This window comes from Natator depressus, chromosome 2 (assembly GCF_965152275.1).
Source record: "Natator depressus isolate rNatDep1 chromosome 2, rNatDep2.hap1, whole genome shotgun sequence".
Lineage (NCBI taxonomy): Eukaryota > Metazoa > Chordata > Testudines > Cheloniidae > Natator > Natator depressus.
Genome location: NC_134235.1, coordinates 144,810,014 through 144,830,055, shown reverse-complemented (window position 1 = coordinate 144,830,055; position 20,042 = coordinate 144,810,014). Strand labels below are relative to the sequence as shown.

Here is a 20,042-nt window from a genome sequence, read left to right as displayed (position 1 = left end):
TGACCTATGAATCTTTAGTGCATCTAGCATGTAAATACCTTGCAACGCCAGCTACAACAGGGCCATGCGAACACTTGTTCTCACTTTCATGTGATATTCTAAACAAAAAGCAGGCAGCATTATCTCCTGCAAATGTAAACAAACTTGTATGAGTGATTGGTTGAACAAGAAGTAGGACTGAGTGGACTTGCAGGCTCTAAAATTTTACAGTTTTATTTTTGAATGCATTTTTTTTTTACATAATTCTACATTTGTAAGTTTTCACAGTAGCAGCTGTGTTAGTCTGTATCCACAAAAAGAAAAGGAGTACTTGTGGCACCTTAGAGACTAACAAATTTATTTGAGCATAAGCTTTTGTGAGCTACAGCGCACTTCATCAGATGCATGCAGTGGAAAAATACAGTGGGGAGATTTATATACACAGAGAATGTGAAACAATGGGTGTTACCATACACACTGTAACAAGAGTGATCAGGTAAGGTGAGCTATTACCAGCAGGAGAGCGGGGGGGGGGGGGGGGACCTTTTGTAGTGATAATCAAGGTGGGCCATTTCCAGCAGTTGACAAGAACGTCTGAGGAACAGTGGGGGTGGGGGGGGGGGAGAAAGGTGGAATAAACATGGGGAAATAGTTTTACTTTGTGTAATGACACATCCACTCCCAGTCTTTATTCAAGCCTAAGTTAATTGTATCCAGTTTGCAAATTAATTCCAATTCAGCAGTCTCTTGTTGGAGTCTGTTTCTGAAGTCTTTTTGTTGAAAAATTGCCACTTTTAGGTATGTAATCGAGTGACCAAAGTGATTGAAGTGTTCTCCGACTGGTTTTTGAATGTTATAATTTCTTGACGTCTGATTTGTGTCCATTTATTCTTTTACGTAGAGATTGTCCAGGCCAATGTACATGGCAGAAGGGCATTGCTGGCACATGATGGCATATATCACATTGGTAGATGTGCATGTGAACGAGCCTCTGATAGCGTGGCTGATGTTATTAGGCCCTGTGATGGTGTCCCCTGAATAGATATGTGGACACAGTTGGCAACGGACTTTGTTGCAAGGATAGGTTCCTGGGTTAGTGGTTTTGTTGTGTGGTGTGTGGTTGCTGGTGAGTATTTGCTTCAGGTTGGGGGGCTGTCTGTAAGCAAGGACTGGCCTGTCTCCCAAGATCTGTGAGAGTGATCGGTCATCCTTCAGGATAGGTTATAGATCCTTGACGATGTTTTGGAGAGGTTTTACTTGGGGACTGAAGGTGATGGCTAGTGGCATTCTGTTATTTTCTTTGTTGGGCCTGTCCTGTAGTAGGTAACTTCTGGGAACTCTTCTGGCTCTGTCAATCTGTTTCTTCACTTCCGCAGGCGGGTACTGTAGTTGTAAGAACGCTTGATAGAGATCTTGTAGGTGTTTGTCTCTGTCTGAGGGGTTGGAGCAAATGCGGTTGTATCGTAGAGCTTGGCTGTAGATAATGGATCGCGTGGTGTGGTCTGGATGAAAGCTGAAGGCATGTAGGTAGGCATAGGGGTCAGTAGGTTTCTGGTATAGGGTGGTGTTTATGTGACCATCGTTTATTAGCACTGTAGTGTCCAGGAAGTAGATCTCTTGTGTGGACTGGTCCAGGCTGAGGTTGATGGTGGGATGGAAATTGTTGAAATCATGGTGGAATTCCTCAAGGGCTTCTTCTCCATGGGTCCAGATGATGAAGATATCATCAATGTAGCGCAAATAGAGTAGGGGCATTAGGCGTCCAGAATTTCCAGGTATGGATACAGACTAACATGGCTGCTACTCTGAAACCTCTCATTATGCAAGGCACTGAATTTAGCCGTATGGAGTGGAAATCTATCAACTTCATGAAAAAACTCGTATAGATACAGACAGACATCATCTTCCTTTGCAAATGCAAACAGACATCATACCAAAAGGACTGAAGGTAAAAAATCCATTACAATCAACATACCACACAGACTATGCTGACAGCTTGTGCCACACACTCTCAAAGAAATTGCGGAACCACCTGATCAACATCCTCTATAGCAAACAGGGAAAGATTAAGAATGAGCTCTCAAAACTGGATACTCTCATAAAAAAACCAACCTTCCACACAAACTTCCTCGTGGCTGGACTTTACAAAAACTAGACAAGTCATTTACAATACACACTTTGCTTCTCTACAAAAGAAAAAGGACACTACACTATCTAAACTACTATACGCCACAAGGGGCCACAACAGTGGTTCCCTTAACACACCCCACAAAACTGTCTTGTTTACTGCTGGAAATGGCCCACCTTGATTATCACTACAAAAGGTTCCCACCGCCCCCGCTCTCCTGCTGGTAATAGCTCACCTTACCTGATCACTCTTGTTACAGTGTGTATGGTAACACGCATTGTTTCATGTTCTCTGTGTATATAAATCCCCCCACTGTATTTTCCTCTGCATGCATCCGATGAAGTGAGCTGTAGCTCATGAAAGCTTATGCTCAAATAAATTGGTTAGTCTCTAAGGTGCCACAAGTACTCCTTTTCTTTCTACATTTGTAAGTTCAACTTTCATGATAAAGAGATTGAACTACAATACTTGTATTAGGTGAACTAAAAAATACTATTATAAATTATATATAATTATAAAGTGAGCACTGTACACTTTTTATTCTGTGTTGTAATTGAAATCAATATTTTAGAAAATGTAGAAAACATCCAAAAATAATTAAATGGTATTCTATTATTGTTTAACAGTGCAATTAATCACGATTAACTTTTTAATCACTTGACAGCCCTAGAAGTTTGTCCAGGTTCCAGAGAAAATAAAGAAAAACACAACAATAATACTATTAATAGGTAAAAAAAAAGATTTTGGGGTCTGTTAAAAAGCGTCTGGTGATCTAGGTTTGGCCCACAGTCTACCCATGGTTTAGACTCTGCTGGTGCACACTAAAAGTTCTCTAGTGTGCCTTAACACAGTACTGTACACTACATTAAAGAACACTAGGGAAACTTTACTGTGCATCACCCTGTACAGAAGCCCTTAGTTTTTCAAATTTTAAGCTATGGAAACTCCATTCGTGAAAGATATTTTTTTAAACAAATAAAAAGGCTTTGAGCTTTTAAATTTCTTTTATTGTCAATATTTTAACATTGAAATACTGACAGAATTCTGCAGGGCATGAAGGGATGATCTTTCAGTGGTGATGTTTCTGTTTAAACTGAAGTCCACAGTAACCACATGTTCCAGTTTTTGTATCTTTGTCCTGCAAAAAGAAGAGATCTCAATAAAAAATATAAGACTTGCCAAATACAATTTTATTTTACTATTGTACATTTTAAAAATTGCACTTCACTAAATTACCTGCATATTTACCTATCTTTTTCCTAAAATGACTAACATCCTGATTAAAATGTAGTTAACTTTACATATTTCAATTGTGGTACCTACACTGAAAATTGACTAGAAGTGGCAGTGAAAGGGTCATGTTTGACTTCCATATCATGCCCAGTTTCCAAGGTATTTCTCTCCTCCTTTTAAAAATGGCAGCTCTATAAGCGCAAAGTGGGATCTGAAAATTAGTATAAGAACAGTAAAAGGTTTCTCAAGCCAAACTGGACCCTCTGACACCTATGCAACCCCACAAGTTGCAAAGTTACCTCAAAAAGTAACTTCACTGGGTTTGCACAGATGTCACTGATTGGAATTAACAAACATTATATGTTGATTATTCAAAATAGTAGAGAGTAACTCTCTTAAGACATGTCTACACTAGGAGTTCAGGCAATTGAACAGTCCTATAGTGTAGCTGACAAAGAGAAGGAAAGTTCAGAGGCTGACTTCTGAGGGATATCCTAAAGGGGGAACTCTGGAGGAAGAATAAGATTACTATGAAAAGTCCAGGCAAATATAGCCAAGAGTTGTTAAGTAACAATATAAAAAGCATTTGTAGAATCACAGAACTGGAAAGGACCTTGAGAGCTCATCTCAAAGTGCAGAAAATTTATTTGTTTGGTTTTTTAGATCCAAAGTACCATAGAATTAGTTTGTTTACTGAACTCAGACCATAGAACACAGAGTTTGACTGATTCTGCCAGCAAGACATTTTCATGCATTTCTCATCCTCAAACATAAGCTACCATAAGAGCTAAGCACTTGTCACTGGCATTCCAGCTGTTCGTCAACATCAAGTTCATTCAGGAGCAGTCTCCACTCATCTTTAACAGCCCCCACAAATGGCATAAATCCATTAGTGATTGTGCCACAAAAATAACTGACAGGCAAAGACTTCAGTTTGAGAAAAACATTCCAATCTTCTTTTATCCTAACTAGCAATTAAATAAAAGGGACTGAAGCACTTTGCCTTGGACATTTCCTCCAGATGGATTTAACTCTCAGATCCACTGTCAGATATTTCAAGTGAAGAAAAAGAGGAAAAATACAGAAACTAAAAGAATCTTCCACCATTAGAACCAAAGATCCAGATTACTACCCAAATACATATTTATAAAGGTGATTTGTTGCACTGAACTGAAACAAACAGTGAGAAATTGTGAAAGTTAAGTCACAGAAGAAGAGACAACTTAATTCAGAACTGTGAATTAAAATATCTACACTTCTGTCCATTCAGCTCCACATCCATTTAGCAAGTTTTCAGCATACTCATATTAGTTTGTTCAAAGCTACACAACGCGCTAGGAACTAAAATAGCAATTTAGTTGGTAAAAACATCTCAGAGATATGCCTTATAGACTGTGGATTCCATTATTTTGTTTCATTTATAGAATCACAAACTTTTCAATTTTAGATATAATTGAGCCTTTCCATGTCTGAGTAATAAATATGCTTATAAAATGAATCACAGCATGTGTTTTCTTCATGAAATGTATGGGGTTTTTCCATATTGGGAAAAATCACAATGATGTTGACACCAAATAAAACCACCAATTTAAAAAAAAAAAAAAAAAAAAGAAGGCGTTCTTGATGGTTCTCTCAGCCAGAGGCCAAGAGGACATAGAGAATGACTATTTAAACTCAGATTGTGAACTCTTAATCAGGGACCATGTCTTGTGTGTGTGGCGAGCACCCAGCATGCTACCAGGTCATCAATAATCACATCCTACTTACACATAGAGATGGTTCCTCTAAAATGATACGCTTTGGTAGGGCAGCATCCCGGAAACTGTCAGTACTTATGAACAGCAAGATAGTGAGGGGAAGTTCATACTGCACACGCTCTCTTAGGATATATAACGGACTTTCATCCTCAAAACTGTCAAGCCAGCATTTTATACAAGCAGGAAACTAACAGAATTTTTTAAAAAAATTAAAGCATATCTAAGAAAACTCTTACTTGGAAAAATAGATCATCATGAATCTGCATAGATATTCAGGACAGAAATGTCTCAAAGAAAGTTCCTACTTTTTGTTTATAAGGCATTATTTGTTCCTAGCTGATCTTTCCCTAGCTCACTTTCCACTATGCCTTTGTTTGGTCATGCCATTTCTTCCACTTCCTCGGATCTAATCTAAAACCTATAGATGTTAACAAAAAGAATCCTGTTAATTTCAATGGACTTGAGATGAGGGTCATGTTCAGTCATTTAAGACTGTAAAGTCTTCTGAGCAGAAAACCTTACCCTTATATGTTTAGAGTGCCATGTTCACCTATGTTATTATAGAAATAATAAAAGTGACAGTCACTCCCTCCTTTCCAACTCACTAAGCCAAAACATCAAAAGAGAGCGCGATTTTACCTACCATAAATAAATTAGTAAATAAAATATACTACATGTGATACAGGGAATAGCAAAAGAGGAGATTAAAGTTCTGTTACCAAATTTATGTACACTTTAGGATGTCCCAGAGCTCCACCACCACCATCACATGATATCACTCGGCTTTCAACTTTATTCACAGGCTGCTCTGCTATTAAATCAATAGCAAAGGTCTCATTCACCTGCAATAACAGAACAAGAGAAAAGATTTTTCCTGAGGTTCACTGCACAAAGATACAACTCAGAAGATCACCATCTGAGTCCCTCAGAAACCAAATTCTGCAGTAATTTTTAAAAGCAGCATTATTAAATATTGAACAGATAACGATAGGTATTGTTTAAGGGAACAAATCACATACTAAATATTAAGCAAAGCTTATCTAATTTCTACCAAACTATGGGTAAATTTCCTTCCTTTAGTAGAACAATAGCAGTTTAAACCTCTTCATGTTAGGAAAAACATTGGGATTTTTTACTATAGTGAACTCTGAAGTACACAGAAACTCCTTTAACAGAATATATCTGAAACAGAAATTTTGTATTTTATAAATAGCGCATAGACATTTAAAATAATAATTACCTCAACTTGAAGCAAACAGAGTTCAAAAATAACTTTAGATCTATTCAACTGCATTCAAATATGGTCACAAACCTATCTGTCCAGGCTTTCCCAAATCCACTGTGTACATAGTGGAGTCGCATCTTACGTGGGGGTTAGGTTCTAAAGTCAACGGGCAAGGCGAAAATCGCATATAGTCAAAATTACCCTTGCAAATCCCTTAAATCGCCCATAAAGTACAGTATACTGTACATGGTTTTGTGTATACAACCCTGTACAGTAATATATATAAATGTATAATGGATACAGTAATGTACAGTATATAATAAAGAGTACAGATGCAAAATATAATTTTACACTACTGTATTTTTAATTATAGGGGGTAATTACAGGGGGTCATCAGGGCTTGATGTCGATCCAGAAGAGGGAGGTGACGGAGAGCTTGGGTGACGGAGAGCAAGTCGTAGATGAAGTGGCTGGCTCTGGTTCAGCTCGAGAAGTTATTGCATAGGCTCATCTCCTGCTGGTTGTTTTTCCTTGAAAAACATGGTGATCAGCAAATGTCGCTGTTGTCTCTTGAGCTGCTCAAACTTTTTTTGATACGGTCTCAAATTATCTGTAATACTACATGTGATTTTGAGGCCCCGTGCCATAGAGGGATCGTATTCAGAAATTAAATCATTCAAGTGTTTCGCTGCTTGGAACGCTTCAGCAAATTTTTGAAGATTCCAACTTGCTGGCTCTTCCTGTTCGTCGTCATCATCTTCGTCTTCTGTAGACAATTTTATCAGTTCCTCTAACTCTTCGTTAGTCCATGTTTCTCTATGGCCCTCAATTAATTCTTCAATTTCTTCCTCAAGGATGTCGACGAAGCAATCACCACCCACTTGCCTGGCCACCTGAACAATGTGTTTCACTTTTTTGTCAATGGTCGGGAAACCCTTAAAATCATTCACACATTCTTTCCATAGGTTTCGCCAACATGCATTGACTGTTTCAGGTTTGATTGACTCCATTGCCTGTTTATATAAGTGATGCAATCGGCAATGTTAAAGGACTTCCAACACTCCATCACATTAAGATTGGGATCAGCATCCATGAGAATGTAAGCCTCATGTACGTGGCCTTGAAACAGCGAATCACACCTTGGTCGAGAGGTTGGAAGCAGTATTGTGGGTGGGGAGAAAGACAACTTCAACATCGTTATGCGCAAACCGGAGTGCCGCAGGGTGCCTAGGAGCATCGTTTACCCTAACCCTTTAAAAAAAACTTCAAAGTCAAGTCCTTTCTCTTCGAGTTACCGCTTGACCTCTGGAATGAAACACTTGTGGAATAATCCAAAAATAATGCTGCCGTCACCCAAGCTTTTTTATTTGATTGCCAGAACATAGGCAGGAGATTTTTGTTCTTGCCTTTTAGGGCACGGGGCAGCCCTGTAGAGCAAGTCCAGCTTTATTAAATGCCCAGCCGCATTGCCACAAAACAACACAGTCACATGGTCTTTAGTTGCTTTGAAGCCAGGGGCTGGTCTTTCTGATTTCGAAGTGTAAGTGCAGTTTGGCATTTTTTTTTCAAAGAGTCCAGTCTCGTCAGCATTAAAAACTTGTTCCGGAAGATAGCCCTTTTCTTCTATGATTTTCTTTAATTGTTCGGGGTAGGCTTTTGCTGCCTCTTCTTTGGCAGATGCAGCTTCACCCGTAGTTTGAATGTTTTTGAGGTTAAAGAGGTTCCTAAAACTGTTAAGCCAACCTTGGCTGGCTTTAATTCCTTCTCATCAGAAGGCTGTCCCTCTTCGGCGGGAGGTTTGAACAGTGCGTAGAGGCTAAGAGCCTTTTCTTGCAACATGTTGCCATCGATAGGCAGATGTTTACAGTTCATGTCTTCCAGCCATAAGTTTAATGCCTTTTCAGTCTTCACTAAAGTCTCATCACACACCTGGCTCATCACCTTAGCAGTTACTGGAGCACCTGATGCCACGGCTTGATGAATTTCTCTCTCTCTAATCTTGATGGCATGGATGCAAGATTTGTTGTGGCCATATTTACGCACCATGTTGGACACCAACATACCATCTCTCAATAATCCAACACAGCCAGTTTTTCCTCCAGTGTTGGAACAGATCGCTGTTTCTTCGGTTGAGCACCAGATGAAGTAGTTGGCTTGCATTTAGGGGCCATGTTGTACAAAAAATACGTACAGTATCTTTAAACACTAGACTCACACTCAGCACGGCGAGATGCTCACACTATGAGAGGCACGTGGGAACTAAAACCTGAGGGAACAGCAGATTTAAGTCTCCCATCTCATGCTCACTCCAGGGCATACGCTCATTGAGTGGAATGGTGGGCGGAATCACCCGCACTATTTACAGGTATCTTGTTATTTTTTTTATTTTATTTTTTTTTGCCAAGTGCATATAGTTGAATTCACATAAGTTAAATGCGCGTATGATGCAACTCACCTGTACTCTTCAAAGACTCAGCCCACTTACCTTTGATTACACACACTTCTAACTAAGAGCGTGAACTCTGCTTTTATGCTAAGGAACAAATTCTGCCCTCAAATGTGAATACAACATTCACTAACTTTAATAAGTTCAAATGAGCAAATGTAGAATTCAACACAATTAATTCATATTTTTATACACACAGTATCTCCTGAACAGCAAACAGGCTTTAACTTTGATCTCACAGACCAAATGGGAGAAAGTCTAGAAAAAATATCTGGAGAATATCGGTAAGTATTGAACACTAACTTTAACAGCTATTAAAGTACAGCTTATTGTATTCAATTAAAATACAAACGTGGAGAAACTTAAAGTTATTCTAGCAGTTTTTAATTGATCCGTATTGTCAATGAAGAATATACACATCGTTTTCCCTTTAGGGCTTGGACACAGACTAACATACCACTTTTCCCAAAAGAATAACCTTAGTTAATACATGCCTGTGTGATGCTGGCATCTACTTTACTAGAAAAGCTGGGTATTTTTTAAAAAATCAGTTTTTTATACACAAGAGTATAAAATATTCTGCAATGTCAATCAAAAGAGGCAGTTTCTGCTGTGTGCGTATTTTCGCAAGTTTTATACAAAACGTGCAATTTGATTGGTTTTGAAAAATGCAGCTACTCATGGAGAATATAAGCATAAAGGTATGTATATTTATATTAGGTGAATCCTGAAGACCTAAAAGTAGTTACTTTACAGTTCTGGCATATGGCAACATATAACAGATTCCCTGCCACCAAATTATGTCTTTCACCTAGGATTTAAATTCTTTAGCTACATTACTTTTCCAATCTTGCATTAATCAAATCAATTATCCAGACTGAATTTTTGGTAGCTAAAGATGTTAATCAATAATTTCCATTTTGAACCAAGTTTTAGCTATTTATCTAAAAATACACATGTGCAAAAATTAGAGATTGTATTTCAAAATACAAAACTTTAAAATGATCAAATCATCATAAATACAGAATCTTTGCTGAGCCAGTGCCTCAGAATCTCATTGGCATTATGCATGTATTCACAAGTTGGGTGGAACTTCAGTTAATGTGGGAGGACTTAGGTAATTGTGAAAGTGTGCATGGAAGAAGTCCGCCTCCTTCCATATAATACGTGACAGGGAGCACAGAAGGAGATATGGCTCTGAAGTATAGCTGATGCAAAGGCAGGAATAGAACCCATCTCTCTCCCAAGATTTAGTCAATGCCCAACAATTTCCTTTGCCAAGGGAACCTCTGCCTCATGCACTACACAACTATGCCTCATGTACTGTTCAACCTGCATGGAGCATATGGAAAAATAATAAGCAATCAAGTAATTAAGGACAGTAACATAATGCACATGCATGGGATGGGGAGAATTAAGGTTACAAGGCTACCTTGATTTCAGATTTACTACCAGTGGAGTTCCTCACTTTGTAATTTTAATATTCTTTGGCTTGGACTATTGTGATGGGTTTTCCCAGGTGCCACCTGAAACTTGGAGCCCTCTGTCCCACCAACCTGGATTACTTCTCACCCTGTGTAGCTGTGACAAGCTTGCAAACCTCTGATAGGTACTGCATTTAACAAAGACATTCACAGGCAGGGACACACCCAGTTGAGTTACATGAATCCTTCTCCCAGCCACTCATGAATTAACAATTCCCCCCAACTTTATTCCCCTGAGCTGTACCAGCCTGACCAGAATACATTTATCACCCGTCCGTCCCTTCTCAATGTGGAGAGGACATGCAGCACCAGTTTTTTTGTTCCTGAGCTGAGGTTTCCCAAGCACTTCAAACAAAATACAAAAAATATAAAACAGGTTTACTAACTACAGATAGATTTTAAGTGATTATAGGTGGTAGGCATAAAGGACAGTGATGGTTACCAAAAATAAAAAATAAATAAATAAAAATAAGCACACAGTTAAGTTTTATAAACTAAACAGGATTTGAATCAAGCAGTATCTCATCCTGATAGATGGTGCAAGCCAGTTAAAAGAGCTACAATACACAGGCTGGAATTCCCCTCCAGCTCGGGACCACCTTCCCCCTTTCAGTCTTTGTCCTCTAGATGTGTTTCTAAGTGTTCAGTTGTGGGGGGAGTGAGGCCAAGTGATGAGGTCACTTCCCCTCTTTTACAGATTCTTCCAGCTTGCTGGAAAGATCTTTGCTCCTCATATGGGTCCACCCTCATTGGTCAAGCATTCTCCATTGTCTACGTGCTCTCTCTGAGGGCATGGCTACACTTGCAGATGTAGAGCGCCAACAGTTAAACCAGCCCTCAGAGACCGCAGCAGGAAAAGCACTGCCGTGTGCTCACACTGTCAGCTACAAGCACAGTGGCGTGACCACATTTGTGACAGTTGCAGCAGCACTGGGAGAGGGGCATTACGGGCAGCTATCCCACAGAGCACATCTTCCCATTCTGGCACTGTGGCTTGTGGGAAGGGGGAGAGGGGTGCAGGGCATCCTGGGTCCTGTCCCAATGCCCCGAGATGCATCGCTTTGCATCCCAGCGCTTCCATCCACATTTGGCGCCATCTTTCAAGGGTTTTTGTACAGCGCACTCTGGCTTCCCTTCCAGTCTGCGGGAATGGATCCTGAACTTGTGAGGAATATGCTGATGGGTCTTGTGAGCACGTCACGAATTGCAGTAGAATTACTCCTTAAGCTAAAAAACTGACAGTGAGGGCTCTGACGATGATGTTGACTCACATAACGCATACAACAAAAGATTGCTTGTAGCATTCACGGACATGCTCACCACAGTGGAATACCACATTTGGGCTCAGGAAACAAGCACTGAGTGGTGAGAGCACATCGTCATGTAAGTCTGGGATGATGAGCAGTGGCTGCAGAACTTTTGGATGAGGAAAGCCACTTTCAGGGGACTGTGTGCTGAGCTTGCCTCCACCCCGTCGTGCAAGGACACAAGATTGAGAGCTGCCCTGATGGTGGAGAAGCGGGTGGCTATTGCAATCTGGAAGCTGGCAACTCCAGACAGCTACCGATCCGTTGGTAACCAGTTTGGAGTGGGAAAGTCGACCGCTGGAATCATGTTGATGCAAGTTTGCAGGGCCATTAATCGCATCGTGCTCAAAAGAACCATGACTCTGGACAACATGCATGACATTGTGGCTGGCTTTGAACAAATGGGTTTCCTTAACTGCAGAGGAGCAACAGATGGGACACATATTCCAATTCTGGCACCAGACGACCTGTACATAAATTGTACATAAATTGGAAGGGGTATTTCTCAATGGTTCTCCAGGCGCTTGTGGATCACCGTGGGCATTTCATGGACATTAATGCAGGCTGGTCTGGAAAGGTGCACGACACACGCATCTTTTAGAACACAGGCCTGTTCAGGAAGCTGCAAGCCGGGACTTTCTTCCCAGATCAGAAGATCACCATAGGGGAAGTCAAAATGCCCATAGTGATCCTTGGAGACCCCGCTTACCCTTTAATGCCATGGCTCATGAAACCCTACACAGGGAGCCTTGACAGCAGCAAGGAGCGGTTCAACAACAGGCTGAGTCAGTGCAGAATGACTGTTGAGTGTGCTTTTTGCCGTTTAAAGGGCTGCTGGCACTGTCTGTATGGGAAGCTGGACCTGGCCAATGACGACATCCGCATGGTTATAGCCGCGTGCTGTACCCTCCATAACATTTATGAAGGGAAGGGTGAAAGCTTCACTCAGGCATGGACCACGGAGGTTCAACACCTGAAGGCTGAATTTGAACAGCCAGAGACCAGGGCTATTAGAGGGACCCTGCACAGGGCTGCAAGGATTAGGGATGCCTTGAGGGAGCAATTCAATGCTGAAAGCCACCACTAATGTTTGGTGCCCTGCACAGTAGTGAAGTGCAGTGGTTCCAATGTTAGCAGGCATCTGTGTTTGCTACATATGATGCACTGACTTGCAGTGCTGTTGCTTTCCTGGACTATGGTATCCTTTACTTAATGCAATAAAGAATGTTTTCAAAGTCAAAAAAATTCATTTATTAAAAAGACAACTGCTGGAGAAACAGAAAGGGTATGATATATCTGTGCTATGTGGAAGTAGGGAAGGGGGCAGGGTGGAGAACGGGACAATCACAGATTTGCATATGTCCTGTTATCATACTCAGCCTTCCTGTCTGGAGTGCTGTGCAATGAGTGCTGCACTTCAGGCTGGCTAAAATGCATGGTGATGGGGGTTGAGTGCAGTGGGTAAGTGTCATAGTTTGCAGGACTGGGTGGTGAAGCTACAGGTCTTGGAGACAGCTGGTGGGGATAAGAAACCGGATGTTGGGGGAAGTGGGTTAGCAGTGACATGGGGGTACAAGGGAAAGAGTTTTGGGACAAGGGCTGCGGGGGCGGGCGCGGATCTGCTCTATCTGCAGTGCTATGAGCGCCTGCATCGAGTCCGCTTGGCGCTCCATAATGCTTAGGAGCCGCTCCGTGCTTTGGTGCCGGCGATCTGCATTCTGCTGGTGGAGCCTCCTTTCAGTCTCCCGCCACTCCTGTACTTTTTGATTTTCAATAAGGGACTGCTGCATGACTTTATGCAGCAGGTCCTCTTTGGTTCTCTGCAGACACTTCCTGATTCTCTGCAGTCTTTCGGCCATTGATAACAAGGAGGCTGGAATCGCAAGGTTGCATCTGTAAAGCCAAAATGCAACACTTAACAGAGGCAGCATTGTTCACACTAGACAGAGCAATGATTCGGCCATACTTAAAGACAAGTACAGTGTACAGAATAGCAGAAAGTGCCCATCCCAAAGTGAGTACACATAACCCACAGGAGCCCCAAAATGGTGAGTAACCACAGGAGCAAGGGGGACTGATTGTTACAGGGCCATACTGTCCTCTGGGGTTCTGTGCCTTGGGGAGAGCCAACAGCTGCAGGGGGCCCCTATACTGAACACTGTCCCCACATTTTCCACAGGATGAGTTAGTCCTGGAAGATATCTTGCTGCTAAGGGTGACCTGGGAAGCAAGGGAGGGTCTTCTACTACAATGCAGCTTCCGCCCTGGCCCTTATGCCGCTTGCCTGTGTGCAGCAAGGGTCCCCCCGCCCCTCATGGCACAGTGGCGTGGACATGTTAGCCTTACTGGGACAAAGAGCACAGTAGCTCTGTCAAGGAACCTGCACAAGTGGATTGCCCAGCTTCTGCATGAGATCTTTGAAGAGATCACGGAGGCCGATTACCACGATGTGAGCGAGCACATCAACGCCCTATTCCACATCTAGACAGCCCTCCTCTTTTTTCTGCAACCCTCCTCGCCCCAAGAGACGGCACCGAACAACTACCTTCGCAAAATAAAAGCCGCTTACCGGGCACTTCCTCTGATGTTTGTTCTTCCCCAAGCACTGTCCACTGCGACTGGCTACCTTCCTCCTGGCTTGACAACAGCTCCTGGCTGCATGCATCTAGGGATGCCGGGCCGTCCTTTGGCTCTGGGCCCCCCTCCTCCTCAGCACCCTCGCTCCCACTTTCCTCCTCCTGCCTTGTTGAACTCTGGGCTGCTACGGCCTCTGAAGCCTCCATGGTGTTCTTCAGAGTGAAGGTGGGGTTGCCCCCAAGTATCACGTCCAGCTCTTTGTAGAAACGGCAGTTTGTGGGGGCAGCGCCAGAGCGGCAGTTTGCCTCCCACGCTTTGTGGTAAGCAGTCCACAGCTCCTTCCCTTTAACCCTGCACTGCACTGCGTCCTGGTCATGACCCCTTTCTATCATGGCCCTTGATATCTGCCCGTAGGTATCATAATTCCTACGGCTGGAGTGCAGCTGGGACTGGACAGCTTCCTTCCACCAAACACTGATGAGGTTCAGCACCTCGCCATTGCTCCATACTGGGGATCGCCTGGCGCATGGAGGCATGGTCACCTGGAAACATGTGCTGAGAGCACTACACGCCTTGCTGAGCAAACAGGAAGGGAATTTCAAAATTCCCAGAGAATTTAAAGGGCGGGTCTGACGGTTGGTCACCTGAGGACAGGGCAGTAGATATGATGACCAGAGTGGCTAGAACAGGCATTGTGGAACAGAGTGATGACCAGAGTGGCTAGAACAAGCATTGTGGGACACTTCTGGAAGCCAATCAGAGCACATTAATAGACCAGGGTGTCCACACTGGTAACACAGTGCTCCAGCTGAGGCACAGCAAGCTTTATGCTTCTCGTGGAGGTGGATTACCAGGGGCGCTTCAGCCACAGAGTCTGGGCGCTCTATGTGCCTTGCCAGTGTGGACACCTCAGGAGTTAGGGCACTCGGGGCTGATTTAATGCGCTCTAACTTGCAAGTGTAGCCAAGGCCTGAGAAGTCTCCATTGTATACAGTTCCTATGATAGTCATTGTGAGTGTGGATTCTCTTTAAAGGGCCATTAGCACGTCTGGCTGCTCCACTGTTGTACCTGAAAGGCTGGTTGTGGGTGTTCCCAACCTCACAACATATAGCAAAACTTCATAACTTCACATACCATGATAGCATATTATTGTCCTGTTGGACTGTATGTTCAACAGATCAAAACTTTTAAAATGATACCTCACAAGGCATACTTTGTCCAAAAATATATAATTCTATGACAGTGGTGAATATGGGGGTTTCAGGGTGCTGTTCTGATGCACACAGTGCTACAACTATGAGTTAGGTTAGTATGTTGCTATGAATGACTTATTATAATTCCCTGTAATGATATTTTAAACCTGACAGACATGGAGAAGTAAAGCAACTGATCTCAGTTACACTTGCCCTTGCTGTATATTTCAATTTTTCCCACTTTCCTAGTTTAATTGCATTAATTAATTGCTTCTTATGCTTACTAAATGAATTATATGTACCTCTTAATTTACAACATTCATACTGAAAAGCCAACCAGGCACTCAGAAGGTGGGAAATGTAGAGTTCGGATTGAAACTCTAACCTCAATCTCTTTTCCTCCCTTAAGGCAGCAGCAGAATAAGGATAATGCCCCCCCCCCACACACACACACACATTCTGTCCCTTGTGTGTTCAAGAGGCAGAATCTAATATAGTACAGCTCATGTTCTCTCACATAGGCTTCCTACGTTACACTAGCACTACTCTTGGGCAACTTGAAGCTAGGGTACATAGTTTGTTGTTTAAACAGTAAGACAGATATGACAATGTCCTGTAAAATACCGGACAAACCTTAGTGAATTAAGTGTAAGTATTTTAGCAGTCCATTGTATTGAAAATGCAAAGGTTTGTGTACTATTGTGGGAATTGCATGGAAATTCTTTAGCAGAAAAATAGGACTAATGCAATTTGTGGGAGATCTTAGGCACTTCAAAGGACTTTTGGGACAATACTTGTAAAATGCATTTCCTAGAAAATATTTAGGTGGTGGGGGGAGGGGAGAAAATGCAAATGACCCACCTCAAATCCATCCTACTGAAACTGTACTTTCAGCAGGAACCCATTGCCTGGCTAATGACCTCTTCACTGTCTCTTCAAACAGCCAAACTGGATAAATGAGCCATGGGTTATTCCTGTTCAGAGCAAAGGGTTTGATTAACTTAAAACCATGGCTGAAGTATTGCTCCTACCAGAGCCCGTGTTGCAGTTGAGGTGATGTCTGGTAAGCTTATTAGTATGCATGGTGGTTCTTCTATGCTTTCTCTGTATTGCTTTTATCATAGAATAAAATATGTTTGCTTAAGAAAAGTGGTGAGGTAACATAACTGGGGCAATTATACTGGTTACCGTCTGAGGAGAGAAGCAAGCAGACCTGCTTAGACAGAGACTGTCCTTTGCTATGAATAACACAGTGAAGGCAGGGAACTGTTCTGCCTGGAAACTCTTCTTGACCTGCCAGAGCTCTTCTTGACCAGCTGCTCACAAACCGGGAAGAATTAGTAGGGGAAGCAAAAGGGGATGGGAACCTGGGAGGCAGTTACCATAAGATGGTCGAGTTCAGGATCCTGACACAAGGAAGAAAGGTCAGCAGCAGAATATGGACCCTGGACTTCAGAAAAGCAGACTTTGACTCCCTCAGGGAACTGATGGACAGCATCTCCTGGGAGAATAACATGAGGGGGAAAGGAGTCCAGGAGAGCTGGCTGTATTTTAAAGAATCCTTATTGAGGTTACAGGAACAAACCATCCTGATGTGTAGAAAGAATAGTAAATATGGCAGGCGATCAGTTTGGCTTAACAGTCAAATCCTTGCTGATCTTCAACACAAAAAAGAAGCTTACAAGAAGTGGAAGATTGGAGAAATGACCAGGGATGAGTATAAAAATATTGCTCAAGCATGCAGGAGTGAAATCAGGAAGGCCAAATCACACCTGGAGTTGCAGCTAGCAAGAGATGTTAAGAGTAACAAGAAGGGTTTCTTCAGGTATGTTAGCAACAAGAAGAAAGCCAAGGAAACTGTGGGCCCCTTACTGAATGAGGGAGGCAACCTAGTGACAGAGGATGTAGAAAAAGCTAATGTACTCAATGCTTTTTGTGCCTCTGTCTTCACGAACAAGGTCAGCTCCCAGATTACTGCATTGGGCAGCACAGCATGGGGAGGAGGTGACCAACCCTCTCTGGAGAAAGAAGTGGTTCGGGACTATTTAGAAAAGCTGGACGAGCACAAGTCCATGGGGCCGGATGCGCTGCATCCAAGAGTGCTAAAGGAGTTGGCAGATGTGATTGCAGAGCCATTGGCCATTATCTTTGAAAACACATGGCGATCAGAAGAGGTCCCAGACGACTGGAAAAAGGCTAATGTAGTGCCCATCTTTAAAAAAGGGAAGGAGGAGGATCCAGGGAACCACAGGCCAATCAGCCTCACCTCAGACCCTGGAAAAATCATGGAGCAGGTCCTCAAGAAATCAATTCTGAAGCACTTAGAGGAGAGGAAAGTGATCAGGAACAGTCAGCATGGATTCACCAAGGGCAAGTCATGCCTAACTAATCTAATTGCCTTCTATGATGAGATAATTGGCTCTGTGGATGAGGGGAAAGCAGTGGACATGTTATTCCTTGACTTTAGCAAAGCTTTTGACACGGTCTCCCACAGTATTCTTGCCAGCAAGTTAAAGAAGTATGGGCTGGATGAATGGACTATAAGGTGGAGAGAAAGTTGGCTAGATCGTTGGGCTGAACGGGTAGTGATCAATGGCTCCATGTCTAGTTGGCATCCGATATCAAGCGGAGTGCCCAAGGGGTCAGTCCTCGGGCTGGTTTTGTTCAATATCTTCATTAATGATCTAGAGGATGGCGTGGATTTCACCCTCAATATGGTTTCAGATGACACTAAACTGGGAGGAGTGGTAGATACACTGGAGGGTAGGGATAGGATACAGAGGGACCTAGACAAATGGGAGGATTGGGCCAAAATAAATCTGATGAGGTTCAACAAGGAAAAGTGCAGAGTCCTGCACTTAGGACGGAAGAATCCCATGCACCGCTACAGACTAGGGACCGAATGGCTAGGCAGCAGTTCTGCAGAAAAGGACCTAGGGGTTACAGTGGACGAGAAGCTGGATATGAGTCAACAGTGTGCCCTTGTTGCCAAGAAGGCCAATGGCATTTTGGGCTGTATAAGTAGGGGCATTGCCAGCAGACTGAGGGACATGATCGTTCCCCTCTATTCGACATTGGTGAGGCCTCATCTGGAGTACTGTGTCCAGTTTTGGGCCCCACACTACAAGAAGGATATGGAAAAATTGGAAAGAGTCCAGCGGAGGGCAACAAAAATGATTAGGGGACTGGAACACATGAGTTATGAGGAGAGGCTGAGGGAACTGGGATTGTTTAGTCTGTGGAAGAGAAGAATGAGGGGCGATTTGATAGCTCCTTTCAACTACCTAAAAGGGGGTCACAAAGAGGATGGATCTATACTGTTCTCAGTGGTAGCAGATGACAGAAAAAGGAGTAATGGTCTCAAGCTGCAGTGTAGGAGGTTTAGGTTGGATATTGGGAAAAACTTTTTCATGAGGAGGGTGGTGAAGCACTGGAATGTGTTATCTTGGGAGGTGGTGGAACGTCCTTTCTTTGAGGTTTTTAAAATCAGGCTTGACAAATCCCTGGCTGAGATGACTTAGTTGGGGATTGGTCCTGCTTTGAGCAGGGGGTTGGATTAGATGACCTCCTGAGGTCCCTTCCAACCCTGATATTCTACGAAATATCCCAGTCAAAAGGGAGCAGGACACTTGTCTCCACCCAAGAGAGGTGTTGGCTAGGAAGCCTGAAGCATAGAATGGGTGTCCTTGCTGAACCACAGAGGGGGAATACAGGGGCAGGTGACCTGAACTGTGACAGTCTTTGTTTTTCAACAAAATACATTTTTAATTTGTATTAACAATTTGTCATTTTTTAAAAGAATGTTGCCCAACCTTTGGGTGATACTGTATCTTCCTAAGAAACTGCTAAATACTTTGGACTGAAAGCCCAAGATTTTTAAAAATAGCAGCCTACAGTTAGGCTTCTAAATCCATATTCATACATATAAATAAAGCCCTGATTCAGCAAACCCTTTAAATACATAGTTCTCTGAACAGGGATGGACTTAAGTGGCCTGATTTTTCAAAGTGTTGAGCATTCAGCAGCTCCCACTAAAAATCAGGCCACTTAAGTACATAAATATTGATTCAGATGTCTAAAGTTAGGCTTTGTGAAAATACTAGCTGAAAATTACAGCTAAAAATGCACATTGTTCTAAAATGTAACGTCTATGCCTTTTTTAGACTTTTCAATAAGCCTTTAATGCCTAAACAACAACTTTCAAGAGAGATTCTGGTGACCAGGTTAATCAGCCTTAAAGTAAAAAAAAATATTAGCATTAAGGAGTCTGCAGAAAGTTCTTAACTTTTGACTAATTATTAGGCTTTTGTTGATATTTAGGATCAATTAGATGTGCAGTTGTTTGAGAGAAATCAGATTTACCTTTCTCACTGATGAGGTGGAAAAAGAGGCTTAAAAATATTTTAATAGGTTTTAAAAGGTAAGTAGTGGTTTTACAATTCCCTATCTTGTTTTCAATTAAGAGGTACAATGAATTATCTTACAGTATTACAGATTGCAGTGAATGATTAAGTTAGTTACTTGTTCATGTAGGTGATTTGAATTCATGGATGTTACTTGTTCATCCGATTACTAAACCCCTTTTCCTTTTCTTGTATTTTCAATTGCTTATTATTTCAATAAACCTAGTGGAGTAAGCAGATTTGTTGGCATCTATATGAAACATCCTAGCTAAAAATCTAGATAAAATGAACCATTAAAACTACTTCATA

General features: G+C 42.3%; 1 protein-coding gene across 1 annotated transcript in view; it reads right to left on the bottom strand.

Annotated features, from left to right (window-relative positions):
- Nucleotides 1-3,082: 3,082 nt before the first annotated feature.
- The window catches only part of NDUFS6 (NADH:ubiquinone oxidoreductase subunit S6), a 32,231-nt gene continuing 15,271 nt past the window's right edge, over nt 3,083-20,042 (bottom strand). Inside the window, exons 3-4 of the mRNA XM_074945090.1 lie at nt 5,817-5,939; nt 3,083-3,245 (exon numbers count right to left, since the gene is read on the bottom strand). Coding sequence (XP_074801191.1) covers nt 3,177-3,245; nt 5,817-5,939 — 192 coding nt within the window. The 3' untranslated portion in view covers nt 3,083-3,176. The remainder of the gene's footprint in view (nt 3,246-5,816; nt 5,940-20,042) is intronic.